The 13,894-nt window shown below is 43.5% G+C and overlaps 1 protein-coding gene across 3 annotated transcripts in view; it reads right to left on the bottom strand.

Moving 5' to 3' along the window:
• LOC141085922 (dimethylaniline monooxygenase [N-oxide-forming] 2-like) overlaps window positions 1–13,894 on the bottom strand; it is a 114,458-nt gene that overhangs the window by 12,848 nt on the left and 87,716 nt on the right. For all 3 annotated transcript variants that reach the window (XM_073571558.1, XM_073571556.1, XM_073571557.1), the window contains one exon: window positions 6,812–6,954. In XM_073571558.1, coding sequence (XP_073427659.1) covers window positions 6,812–6,954 — 143 coding nt within the window. The remainder of the gene's footprint in view (window positions 1–6,811; window positions 6,955–13,894) is intronic.

Here is a 13,894-nt window from a genome sequence, read left to right as displayed (position 1 = left end):
CATAGCCCTTTCAAAACTCAGCCACATACCTTGCTTGGCTCACACCTTGAACCTGGTGGTGCAGTGCTTCCTCAACAATTATCCGGAGTTAACAGCCCTGCTCCAGAAGGTGCGAAGACTGTGCGCGCACATCCGCCGGTCGCCTGTACACTCCATTCATATGCAGAAGCTGCAGCGATTGCTCCACCTTCCCAACCACCGCCTCATTATCGACATTGCAACAAGGTGGAACTCCACCCTGCACATGGTTGAGCGGCTGTGCAAACAGAGGCAGGCCATAATGCATTTGTGGGAGGATACACGGCCAGGCACTTTGAGAGCAGACATGGAGTTGACAGGTGTGCAGTGGTCGAAGCTGAAAGACCTCTGTAAAGTCCTTCAGTGTTTTGAGGAATGCACAGGGCTGGTAAGCGCAGACGACGCCATCCTAAGCATGAGCATCCCACTTATGAGTCTGCTCATGCAAACTTTGACGCACCTTAAGGAGCAGGCGTCTGCAGCCAATGTTGACGAGGAGGAAGAGGAGGAGGGAATCCTTGAAGACATTCAGCCATTGTCTGCTCAGGGACCTCTCCTGGACGAGGTGGGGGAAGAAGAGGAGGAGGAGGATGATGATGGGGATGATTACTTAGGGGAGGAGGATGCATCTCGTGGGGCAAGTGAAAATGTTGGCGTGGCAAGGTCTGGTACAGGGTTTGTGCGTGACTGGAGGGATGTGGATTTGCCAGAAAGTGCTCCTCCAACCAGCACTCGCAGTGCATCATTGACACTGGGAACATTTGCCCACATGTCAGATTATGCCTTGCAGATCCTAAAAAGGGACCCCCGCATTGCCAAAATGATGAACAATGATGACTACTGGTTGGCCAGCATCCTGGATCCACGCTATAAAGGCAAATTACAAAATATTATGCCACACGAGAACCTTGACCTAATATTGGCTAATAAACAAGCAACTCTGGTAAACCGGTTGGTTGAGGCATTCCCAGCACACAGCAGCGGTGATGGTTCTCACACAATCCGTACGGGCCAGGGGCTGCTTGGCAGAGGTGTTCGTGGTGCACACAGCAGAAGTGGCGTTGGAGACAGGGGTTTCATGACAATGTTGTGGACTGATTTTTCAAGTACCGCTCACACAACTGGTAATACTGCATCGATGGAAAGTGACAGGAGACAGCAGTTGTCAACTATGGTTACAAACTACTTTTCCTCCCATATCGATGTTCTCCCACACAGGTCATTCCCCTTTGACTATTGGGCCGCTAAACTGGACACCTGGCCTGAATTGGCACAATATGCCTTACAGGAGCTCGCTTGCCCAGCTGCAAGTGTGCTATCGGAAAGAGTCTTCAGTGCAGCTGGATCAATCCTGACAGAAAAAAGGAGCCGTCTGTCAACCCAAAATGTGGATGATCTAACCTTCATTAAAATGAACTATGCATGGGTTTACAAGGATTTTGTCCCACCTTCCCTTGATGACACATAGGTTGCCAGAAAAATGGCTTGCTTTGGTCCTCCTCCTATTCCACGAACTTGACCTATTTCGCCTTTTGCAGCAGCTGAATGTCCCACATGAACATATGCCACTTTGTAAACCGCCCTAACTGGGCTGCCCACCCCCCATGGCCGGGGTCACCACCTAGCGCACGAAACCGTGCGAGTGCCATTGCCCTGGACAGGTGGGTAGGCCGACTCTTGGGTGCGGGCACTGGCACAGGGTCCCTCATAGTGCAATCAAGTGTCTCTGATGGTGGTGGTGCACATCCGCCGTCAGACACATCGCTGTACTATGAGGGGCCCAGTGCCAGTACCGACGCCCACGAGTGTGCCCCCCTTGCTTGGGCAGGGCCCCAGCATTTGCAATGTTTACCTCTCCCTGCTCCTCCGCTGTGTAGTCTGGGCTGTCAAATCCTTCACTGGGAGTGCCACTACAAATTGATTGAACCGAAAGATGATGGTTAAGATGTAGCTATGCCCTGTCCTGCTGGCCGGGCTCTAGCTCCAGATGATCAATGGCTTCCATTTCTTATGGACGTCGACTCACAATGACATGAAGTGGTGGTTTATCATCAGCTTTCACAGTTTTCCTACTCACAAACGTGTGACATTCCGGCGCACATTTTAAAATGTGCCCTCTCATGCCAATCAAATAGAATCGCCTACGGCCTGTGGCTTCTGTCTTTTGCACTCCAAAGTTACGTGACAGATCATGATAGCCAGTGAGCACCATGTTTACATCGCTCCCTGTGATAAAAATTTGATTGAGATGAGTAACAGTGATGGAATCAACGGAAGTGCGATACAGCAAGACTTTATTCACAAAAAAATGTTTTCACGGTCTCAACACACAAATTAATTAAGGGTCAGCATCGCCTATGAGAATTGTGACGGAAGATTTTCCCGTGAATAATAATTCCTAGATTTCTGCAATCACTAGCCTTTATGTCAGTAATTGTATGCATCTAATTTCCTATTGCGGAGAGGCTGGACTGTATTACTGAGACAGAAATATATATGAAGATTTAAAAATATCACCAAAAGTATATAGTTGTGTACGCCTCAAATGCATTTCCTTTTTTCCACTTTTTAGATTGCTGTGTAATCCATACTGAGAACACGGAGATTTTACATGTTTAAACTATGCTATATATACCTGCTATCCAGTGATAAAGTACCCTTTCTCAACTTTGTACAATCTGGTCAAATCCATACTGGGCCTGAGAACATCTGAGTCTGCCTCCTGATCTTTAGACATATATTTTTAATGTGTAAACTAGGCTACATATATACGTGTTATACGGTGAAACTGTACCCTTTATCAACTTTCTACAATGTTGTTGAATCCATACTGGGCCTGAGAACGGCTGCCGAGCTGTTAAGCAAGCTACAGCACCTGTGGTTTGGACACGTAATTTTTTCAGGAATGACGGTTAGGCCTAACTCCGGAATTGCAGTTGACCTGAACTTACTGGGAAATCATCGTTCGTTCGCGGGGAATAATCTGACTCCCAGATCCCCATCACTAACGGAGTTCAGCAGGTTATCTGCACCTGTAAGCGAAAAAAGCTGGTCCTTTCAGTGTAGCGTGCATGCAGTCCTGGACATGTACAGGAATGCTAGACCTGTTATTGCTCGATCTCACGTGCCAGAGCCTCGCTTATCCCTCTAGTAAGCTTGACGCGTACTGCGGGGGCATGCCGGAGTCACGGTTGTTAACGGAATAAAGCTGAGAAATCGCTAGCACAACTACAAACACACATACCACACCACACACAGAATCGACAAAGCTTTCAACGTGTGCATCTTTTCTTTAGGTGGCATGGTTGTGGTTTCCCGGGTGGAGTCCACTTAAGCCACAGGCTCCACTCCTGGTGGTGCCCTTTTGGACATTCCTTTAAGGTTCAGCTTTGCAATCATACTGCCCCCGGAAACCCAAAACTTAGCCTTCATGGACGCTGTTTGGAGGTTCGTGGGAATAACGCCGCCCGATCAGCAGTCGGCATATGGGTCGCCCTCCCAGGGCTGTGGGGTACTCGGTACTGGGCCGGTGTCAGTGGGATGTGTCACAGCAGCGGTGACCCGGACGGTGGCCCTGGGCGCCCATGTAAATGACGTGGTATAATGGTAAAGAGTTTATATAGATAGTTTGACGCCACCTGTGGTGTTCGGCAACATAGATGTTAGGACGACGCTGCATGCAGATCCTCTGGGACTGATGGTGTTGTGCAGCAAAGATGGTGAAGCTCCCCACAGGTGGAGCTGGAGTCCCAGGGAAGTGTAGATGTAGTGATGGGGGGAAAGGCACAGGCGGTGTAGGTGCTGGTACCCAGATGTAGCGGTGCTGGAATAACTGTAGGACACCAGAGCGTGCAGTTCCAAAGCTTTACTCACAGTCTGCAGGTTACACAGATGCCTGCCTCCGTGCTGTGTCCTCCGGGTCAGGACCTCAGCCAACCTCCGGGACCAAAATGGAAAGCTCCCTTCCAACACTCCGCCAACATGTACCTTCCTGAACATCTCCTTTCTAGCGCTTGTGGGGGAAGCACTCACAGAACCGTGGTTCACTGAAGCGCCTCCTGTCTAACAGATGTTCCTCAGACTTTACTTGTATGGCAGAGAGCTGTAGCCTTTGCCTTCTGGCTCCCACACATCGATGCTGGGTCCTCCGAGCCTGTTGGGTACAGAGCATTTATAGCTGCTACTTCCCCCGGTTTCTGCTGCAGGAACGTCAGTGTCCCTACAAATTCGGAGACCGGAATCGGGACCATGCGCTCCAGCTAGGAGTGAGCCTTAACTCTGCTCATCCTCCAGCTCCCCTTCTCAGGTCCACACACTTCCCCTTCCCTGCACAGAGTGCCCTAACTTACCTCCTCCCGACCACAGAGAGCAGCTCCTCAGCAGTCAGGTTCAGAGGTCTCCCTGCTAGCCTGGAGTGGGAAATGTGTTGGGTGTTGGTTTCACTGCTAGAGAGATCCTTTGTTGCTCCCAAGCTTGACAACACACTCCCTAGGAGGAAGGTAATGCCACAGTGGCGACCGTACTCTTGGGGATGCCACAAGTGCACTGAGGCCCAGCCACTGCTGGATGATGCTGCTGGTACATTGACCCAGACCACTACATTCCCCTCGCACTCTACACTGCCAGAATCTGACCCAAAGGAAACTCAGGTTCCCCTTCCCACATACTATACCACCTTACACGGTGACAAAGAGGAAGGTGCAGATGAAAGTGCAGGTTCCTTGAACAGGTGGGGGTGGCATACTCATGGGCGATGGCACTGGCACAGGGCACCGCATAGTACGCAAAAGTGTCTCTGCTGGTGGGAGGGCCTAAACAGCCAAGTGCAGTGAGATGGAAGATGGGGACGACAAGGAGTTCAGAGTAGTGCTGGGATTCCCTAGCAAGGAGACTTATGTAATTGTTTTCAAGGTTGGGACAGCAATTTTTGGGGAGCACTATACTCTGGTGAATGATATATGGGGCCCACCATACACTGGAGCATTCTAAAGGTGGACATCAGACACTGGAGCAGCATTTACAGGGCCCATTATACACTAGAGCAGTAGAAATGGGGCCCATTATATATGGAGCATTATTTGGGCCCATAACACAGTGGAGCTTCATCCATTGGGACCAACATATACTGTAGCATTATGTGGAGCTCATCATATACGGTTTGAAACATTATATGGGAAAAATGATTCCGTATGGAGAAATATATGGGCCTCATTACTCTGTATAGCGCACTAAGCGCTGGCCATAATACTGTATGGAGTTATATACTGTCCGTTTTTGGAGGTATTGGAGAATTTAAAATGGATATCAGTCATGAGATGTAAGAAGTGAAGTATTTTTCATTGTACTATACTGCTATTTCTCTGCCGTATCGGAGCATCATGAGTTGTGGTATGTGTTAAAGGGGCGCTCTTTGGCCCTGGGCCCACGAAAACCTGGAGCCAGCCCTACCCCCCCACAACTGTAGCCAAATAACCCCCATTTCTCAATACGTAACTAGTATTATGAAGTAAATTAAGGTTGACAAGCTTAAGTAATAAGAATTGTTGCTTTTGGCATTCAAATGGGCACTGTAGGTGTGTTTCCTGTCCTCCTCTCACTGCCGACTTTAATTCCCCATTGACTTACATTGGGTTTCGTGTTTCGGTCGGACCCCCGACTTTTCCCTATAGTCGGCCGATTTTGCTCGACCCGACTTTTGGAAAAGTCGATTTTCATGAAACGAAACTCGACCCTAAAAAAACAAAAGTCGCTCAACTCTAGTAATGAATATTCACTCCACGCCTATGGGAGTGGAGAGGGGTGAATATTCATTACCTTATGAGCGGTGGACATGTGATTGCTCGGCCGGAAGAGCCGTTGGCATGGTAAAAGATGCAGCGAGGGCACACAGGGAATTTAAGTAGGATTTTTTTTTTACAGCTGCTGGAAGCTGGCGGCTGCGGCTGTAACTTTACACGTTATAAGAGAAATGAATATTCACTGCCAGTGCAGTGAATATTGATTTCTCTTTAGCAGTGAGCCGTAGGCTCCTGCCTCTGTGACCGGCTGTTCTGCTGCTCCCCGACCCCGTAGTCTTTTTGGGACAATGACTCGCTCATTAGCCGAGGGGGGTGCTTTCAGCACAAAAAAAGTGCTGAAAAACTCAGCTTATACACTTATACACGAGTATATATGGTAAATATATGAAGAGTTTATCAGCAACAGATTTCCTCTGCAATGAGCTTTATTAATATTGACAAATTGATGAGTCACTGATGCTCCATGTGTTCCTTTTTGGCTCCTTTTATTTGATTGTACTTCCTATTTAAGTCTGGTACTGTGAAGCTATGTGCTTTGTACTGTATGTTGTTATATCCTGATGAGGTCTTCAGACTTCAAAACGTATTGATAATAATGTTGCATCCTGGATCCTTCTTTTGTATCTCCATCAGCAGAGCAGTCGGCCCACCTATTATTTCTATCCTCCCTTTCTCAGGTGTATTGATTCTGCATCTTTGTGCCATAGTCCACTTCATAGTTTACCAGAATGTGGCAACTGGCAGTCCAGAATGGATGCACTCAGCTCCAGTCACATTTCCAAATCTACAGATCTCATGGCCGTAACAGCTCATTAATCTGCCAGGCAGTGTGCCTCCAACTAAAATAATGAGGCATGAGCTGCCCCTCTTATATGGTTTGTCCCAGATTCACACCAGAGATTCGATGATAGAAAAGTCCTCAAACAAGAAGCAATTATTGTTAAAAAAAAAATCTATAACTCTAAATTAGTTTATTATAGCAGAGTGAAATATACCTGCGAGGTTTTTGTGCATAACTCTGTTGAGATATCAACTCCAGTGTTACCCATTCCAATTACCAAAACTTGTTTCCCATCAAACTCATTAGGAATCTTGTATTCTCGGCAATGCAGTACTTGACCTCTAAATTTTTCAATACCTTAAAAAAAGGACAAAATAAGTAGGTAAACTGAAAATAGTATTCATACCATAGATAATATTCCTAACATACCGTACATACTGTATACACATACTGTACATGCAATGACAATATCAGTGAGCATTACTCAGAGCAAACACGGCAAATTCACAGAATTACTGTAGTGATGGGCCTTAGACTATATTTTCCATCAAAACATTATTTCAAATTGTATAATGGTAATCTGTCACCAGGTTTACACTTCTCAATCCCAGAGCAGGGACTCTGATTCCATTGTTCTGTTTTTTACTCACTGCTTTAGGTCTGATAATATCAATGCTTTATCTACTAAATATTTCAATAATGAGAACTGTCCAAAACTGGCAACATTGTGTCTATACTGTTCATAGGCAGAAAGCTGCCAATCTATGGTAGGGGGCTAGGATCAACAAAGGTCAAGAATATTGGGGACTAATATTATGCCCCTGTCTGAAGTTCTGGACTGAGCTCCATTCTCGTCCTCTTTGGACACGGCCTATTGTTGTGCTCTACATCAGGAATGCCTCAATGATTTCTTATTCCCAGTTTACAGGATATATATAGTTGCTTACAGTCAATGATATTTGTATAGTAGCTCTTCTGTTATAAATTGTTTCACCTGCTCAAGCACAAGACTTCAAACTCATAAGAAATCCATGGCACTAAGGTACATGGATGTACTGTGCCTCTGTGTCCCTCAAAGATTATATGAGATACAAATTGTGGCATGGTCCCTCACGGTGAAGTTAGTGGTTCTAGGGGTGTAGAGTAAATTAGGGAAGTATCGCATGGTGGCAAGCCGAGGGCGTATGGACCACTATACACAGGTCCCACTTTACAGGTGTTGAAATCATATTGCTGCACAGTGCCAGCCAGCGTCGGACTGGAACACCTTGGGCCCACCAGAGAAAATCATTCTTGGGGCCCACTATGTAGCTGCATAGAGTTAAATACCAGACCACCAATTATGCGGTAAAACACGCTAATATCCGGGTATAAGGTTGTACATGTCTTAATTATGTAGCAGGAGTTGGGGTAACCCCCTCATAGAATATAAAGCAGCCCCCTCACATAGTATAATGCAGCCATCTCATAGAATATAATACTGCCCCCCTCATAGGGTATAATACTGCCCCCCTCATAGGGAATAATGCACCCCCTCATAGGGTATAATACTGCCCCCCTCATAGGGTATAATACTGCCCCCCTCATAGGGTATAATACTGCCCCCCTCATAGGGTATAATGCTGCCCCCTCATAGGGTATAATACTGCCCCCCTCATAGGGTATAATACTGCCCCCCTCATAGGGTATAATGCACCCCCTCATAGGGTATAATGCTGCCCCCTCATAGGGTATAATACTGCCCCCCTCATAGGGTATAATACTGCCCCCCTCATAGGGTATAATGCACCCCCTCATAGGGTATAATGCTGCCCCCTCATAGGGTATAATACTGCCCCCCTCATAGGGTTTAATACTGCCCCCCTCATAGGGAATAATGCTGCCCTCCTCATAGGGTATAATGCTGCCTCCTCATAGGGTATAATGCTGCCTCCTCATAGGGTATAATGCTGCCTCCTCATAGGGTATAATGCTGCCCCCTCATAGGGTATAATACTGCCCCCCTCATAGGGAATAATGCACCCCCTCATAGGGTATAATGCTATATAGATATATAGATATAGAGTTAGATAGATATAGATAGAAAGATAGATGTAGAAATAGATAGATATAGAGATAGATAGTAGATAATGGATAGAAAGTAGATAATGGATAGATATAGATAGAAAGATTCATAGAGATAGATAGAGATAGATAGAGATAGATATAAAGATAGATATAGAAAGAAATATAGATAGATCGATAGGTAGATAGATATAGAGATAGATAGAAAATAGATAATGGATAGATAGATATAGAGATAGATAGCTATAGATAGAAAGATATAGAGATAGATAGATATATAGATAGAGATAGATAATAGATAGAGATATACAGATATAATAATAATAATAATAATAATATAGACATATATAGATAGATATATAGATAAATATATATAGATAGATGGCTATAAATAAAAATAGATATAGAGATATATATAGAGATAGATAGATAGATCTAGAGATAATAGATATAGAGATAGAGAGATAGATATAGAGACAGATAGATATAGAAAGATAGATATAGAGATAGATATAGAGATAATAGCTAGATATAGAGATATGTATAGAGATAGATTGATATAGAGTTAGAAAGATAGAAAGATATAGAGAGAGATATAGAGATAGATAGATAGATAGATAGATAGATAGATAGATAGATAGATGGATAGATAGATATATATAATAGATAGATATAATAGATAGATATAGAGATAGATGGATAGATCAATAGATAGATAGATAAAGAGAGAGAGATAGAGATAGATAGATAGATAATGAGATATAGAGATAGATATAGAGATATGGTGTTAGATAGAAAGATAGATATAGAGATATATAGATAGAGATAGATAGATATAGAGATAGATATGGATATAGAGATAACAGATAGATATAGAGATAACAGATAGATATAGAGATAGATATAGAGATAATATATAGATAGCTATAGAGAGAGATATAGAGATAGATATAGAGAGAAACAGATATAGAGATAAATATAGAGATAGGTAGATAGATATAGAGATAATAGATAGATATAGAGATAGATAGATAGATAGATATAGATATAAAGATAGAGAGAGAGAGCGGTAGATAGAGAGAGAGATAGATATAGATAATAGATAGAGATAGATAGATAAAGATAGATAATAAATATAGAGATAACAGATAGATATAGAGATAGAGTAAGATAGAAAGATATAGAGATAGGTAGATATAGATAATAGAGATAGCTAGATAGATAGACATGATAGATAGATATAGATATAGAGATAGATAGAAAGATAGATATAGAGATAGATGTAGAGATAGAAAGATAGATATAGAGATAGCGCGATAGAGAGATAGATATAGATAATAGATAGAGATAAATAGATAGATAAAGATAGATAGATATAGAGATAGATATAGAGATAGAAAGATAGATAGATATACAGAGAGATAGAGATAGATAGATATAGAGAGATATAGAGAGAAATAGATATAGCGATAATAGATATATATAGAGATAGATAGATAGATAGATATAGAGAGAGATAGATACAGAGAAAAGATATAGAGATAAATAGCTAGAGAAAGATAGATATATAGATATAGAGATAGAAAGATAGATATACAGAGAGATAGATATAGAGATAGATAGAGATATATAGATAGATAGCTATAGAGAGAGATATAGAGATAGATATAGAGAGAAATAGATATAGAGATAGATAGAGATAGATATATAGATATAGATATAAAGATAGATATAGAGATAGATATAGATAGAGCGATAGATAGCGAGAGATATAGATATAGAGATAGATAGATACAGAGAAAAGATATAGAGATAGATAACGGATAGATAAATAGATAGATAGGTATAGAGATAGATATATATAGATATTAGATAGAGATATATATAGATAAAGATAGATAGATATAGATGGTAGCTAGATAGATAATAAATATAGAGATAATAGATATAGAGATAGAGTAAATAGATATAGAGATAGATAGATAGACATAATAGATAGATATAGAGAGATATACACTCACTGGCCACTTTATTAGGTACACCTGTCCAACTGTGTGTTAAGACTTAATTTCTAATCAGCCAATCACATGGCGGCAACTCAGTGCATTTAGGCATGTAGACATGGTCAAGACAATCTCCTGCAGTTCAAACCGAGCATCAGTATGGGGAAGAAAGGTGATTTGAGTGCCTTTGAACGTGGCATGATTGTTGGTGCCAGAAGGGCTGGTCTGAGAATTTCAGAAACTGCTGATCTACTGGGATTTTCACGCACAACCATCTCTAGGGTTTACAGAGAATGGTCCGAAAAAGAAAAAAAATCCAGTGAGCGGCAGTTCTGTGGCCGGAAATGCCTTGTTGATGCCAGAGGTCAGAGGAGAATGGGCAGACTGGTTCGAGCTGATAGAAAGGCAACAGTGACTCAAATTGCCACCCGTTACAACCAAGGTAGTCAGAAGAGCATCTCTGAACGCACAGTGCGTCGAACTTTGAGGCAGATGGGCTACAGCAGCAGAAGACCACACTGGGTACCACTCCTCTCAGCTAAGAACAGGAAACTGAGGCTACAATTTGCACAAGCTCATCGAAATTGGACAGTAGAAGATTGGAAAAACGTTGCCTGGTCTGATGAGTCTCGATTTCTGCTGCGACATTCGGATGGTAGGGTCAGAATTTGGCGTAAACAACATGAAAGCATGGATCCATCCTGCCTTGTATCAACGGTTCAGGCTGGTGGTGGTGGTGTCATGGTGTGGGGAATTTTTTCTGGGCACTCTTTGGGCCCCTTGGTACCAATTGAGCATCGTTGCAACGCCACAGCCTACCTGAGTATTGTTGCTGACCATGTCCATCCCTTTATGACCACAATGTACCCAACATCTGATGGCTACTTTCAGCAGGATAATGCGCCATGTCATAAAGCTCGAATCATCTCAGATTGGTTTCTTGAACATGACAATGAGTTCACTGTACTCAAATGGCCTCCTCAGTCACCAGATCTCAATCCAATAGAGCATCTTTGGGATGTGGTGGAACGGGAGATTCGCATCAGGGATGTGCAGCCGACAAATCTGCGCCAACTGTGTGATGCCATCATGTCAATATGGTCCAAAATCTCTGAGGAATGCTTCCAGCACCTTGTTGAATCTCTGCCACGAAGAATTGAGGCAGTTCTGAAGGCAAAAGGGGGTCCAACCCCTTACTAGCATGGTGTACCTAATAAAGTGGCCAGTGAGTGTATATAGAAAGATATAGAGATAGATAGATATAGAGATAGATGTAGAGATAGAAAGATAGATATAAAGATAGAGCGATAGATAGAGATAGATATAGAAATAGATAGATATAGATAATAGATAGAGATAGATATAGAGATAGATAGATATAGATAATAGATAGAGATAGAAAGATAGATATAAGAGAGCTAGAGAGAGATATATATAGAGATATAGATAGATAGATAGATAGATAGATAGATAGATAGATAGATAGATAGATAGATAGATAGATAGAGACAGACAGAGAGAGTGAGAGAGATATAAAAAACAAAACAAAACACAATACTCACCTCTCCTCCTCGCTCCCACGCTGATCCCGGCTTCAGTGTCAGGAGCTGCCCCCTCTGCCAGACACACAGCGGGTGCGCGATGTAGTGATGTCATCGCGCACTGGCTGTGAGTCAGGAGCAGAGAGGACTGAGGGCAGCGCCGGCCCTGATGCAGAGCGGCTTACTGGGCTGGGGGCGGGGCCTCTGGGGGTGTGGAGACCTGAAATGATATTCACTGCTTCGCAGTGAATATTCATTTCTCTTTAGTAGCGGGGACAGGGGCTCCTGCCTCCTGACACCCGCTGCTGCTCCGCTGGCAGGGGCCCCCATAGCAGCTGCATGGTGTGCGACACACCACTGGCTGGGGGCCCCTGGAGCAGCGGGGGCCCTAGGCAACTGCTGGCCCTGTATGCCAGCAGGTGCCAGGGCCCACCAGATGCCAGGGCCCACCGGAGAATCCTCCGGTTCTCCGGTGGGCCAGTCCGACGCTGGTGCCAGCACCTTACGTTTTGCAGAGTCTGTATCATGTTAAAAAATATATATATAAATAATGCAATATGAATGCTTGTTGTTTTACTATGATAAGATCTATGCAATGCTACAAATTTTTCTACTAGCACATGATTAAGCTTGCTGACATTAATTCAATGAACCATGTCTCCTTTGATAGTGGTTCTAAGGTTACTTTCACACATCAGGTTTTTTCCGACAGGCAGGATCCGGCTATTTTTAGAAAAACTGGATCTAGTTTTCTCTCATTGAATTGTATTAGCGCCGGATCGCGCCGCATGTACTTCCGTTTCTTCCGGATTTTGCCGAATTTGGTTTTCTCTCATTGAATTATATTAGTGTCGGATCGCGCCGCATGTACTTCTGTTTCTTCCGGTTTTTGCCGGATCCGGCTAAAATTTTGATTTCGCCGTCTGGAAAAAATTTCTCAAGTAACTGCGCCGAGAAATGAATATTCACTTCCAGTGCAGTGAATATTGATTTCTCTTTAGCAGCGAGTCGCAGGCTCCTGCCTCTGTGACCCACTGTTCCCCCACCCCGCCGTCTTTCTGGGACAATGACTCGCACATTAGCCGAGGGGGGTGTTTTCAGCACAAAAAAAGTGCTGAAAAACTCGGCTTATACACGAGTACGTACGGTAAATATATGAAGAGTTTATCAGCAACAAATTTCCTCTTCAATGAACTTTATTAATATTGACAAATTGATGAGTCACTGATGCTCCATGTGTTCCTTTTTGGCTCCTTTTATTTGAATGTACTTCCTATTTAAATATGGTACTGTGAAGCTATGTCCTTTGTATGTTGTTATATCCTGATGAAGTCTTCAGATTTCAAAACGTATTAATAATAATGTTGCATCAAGTCTACTTTGTAACCTGGATCATTCTTTCGGATCTCCATCAGCAGAGCAGCCGGCCCACCTATTATTTCTGTCCTCCCTTTCTCAGGTGTATTGATTCTGCATCCTTGTGCCATAGCCCACTACATAGTTTACCAGAATGTGGCAACTGGCAGTCCAGAAAGGATGCGCTCAGCTCCAGTCACATTTCCAAATCTACAGATCTCATGGCTGTAACAGCTCATTAATCTGCCAGTCAGCACGCCTCCACCTAAAATAATGAGGCATGAGCTGCCCCTCTTATATGGTTTGTCCCACATTCACACTGGATCCAGCGCT

The sequence above is a fragment of the Dendrobates tinctorius genome, unplaced genomic scaffold (assembly GCF_039654945.1).
Source record: "Dendrobates tinctorius isolate UK_male_01 unplaced genomic scaffold, ASM3965494v1 ptg000029l, whole genome shotgun sequence".
Taxonomy (NCBI): Eukaryota; Metazoa; Chordata; class Amphibia; order Anura; family Dendrobatidae; genus Dendrobates; species Dendrobates tinctorius.
This window is presented reverse-complemented; position numbering and strand designations above follow the sequence as displayed.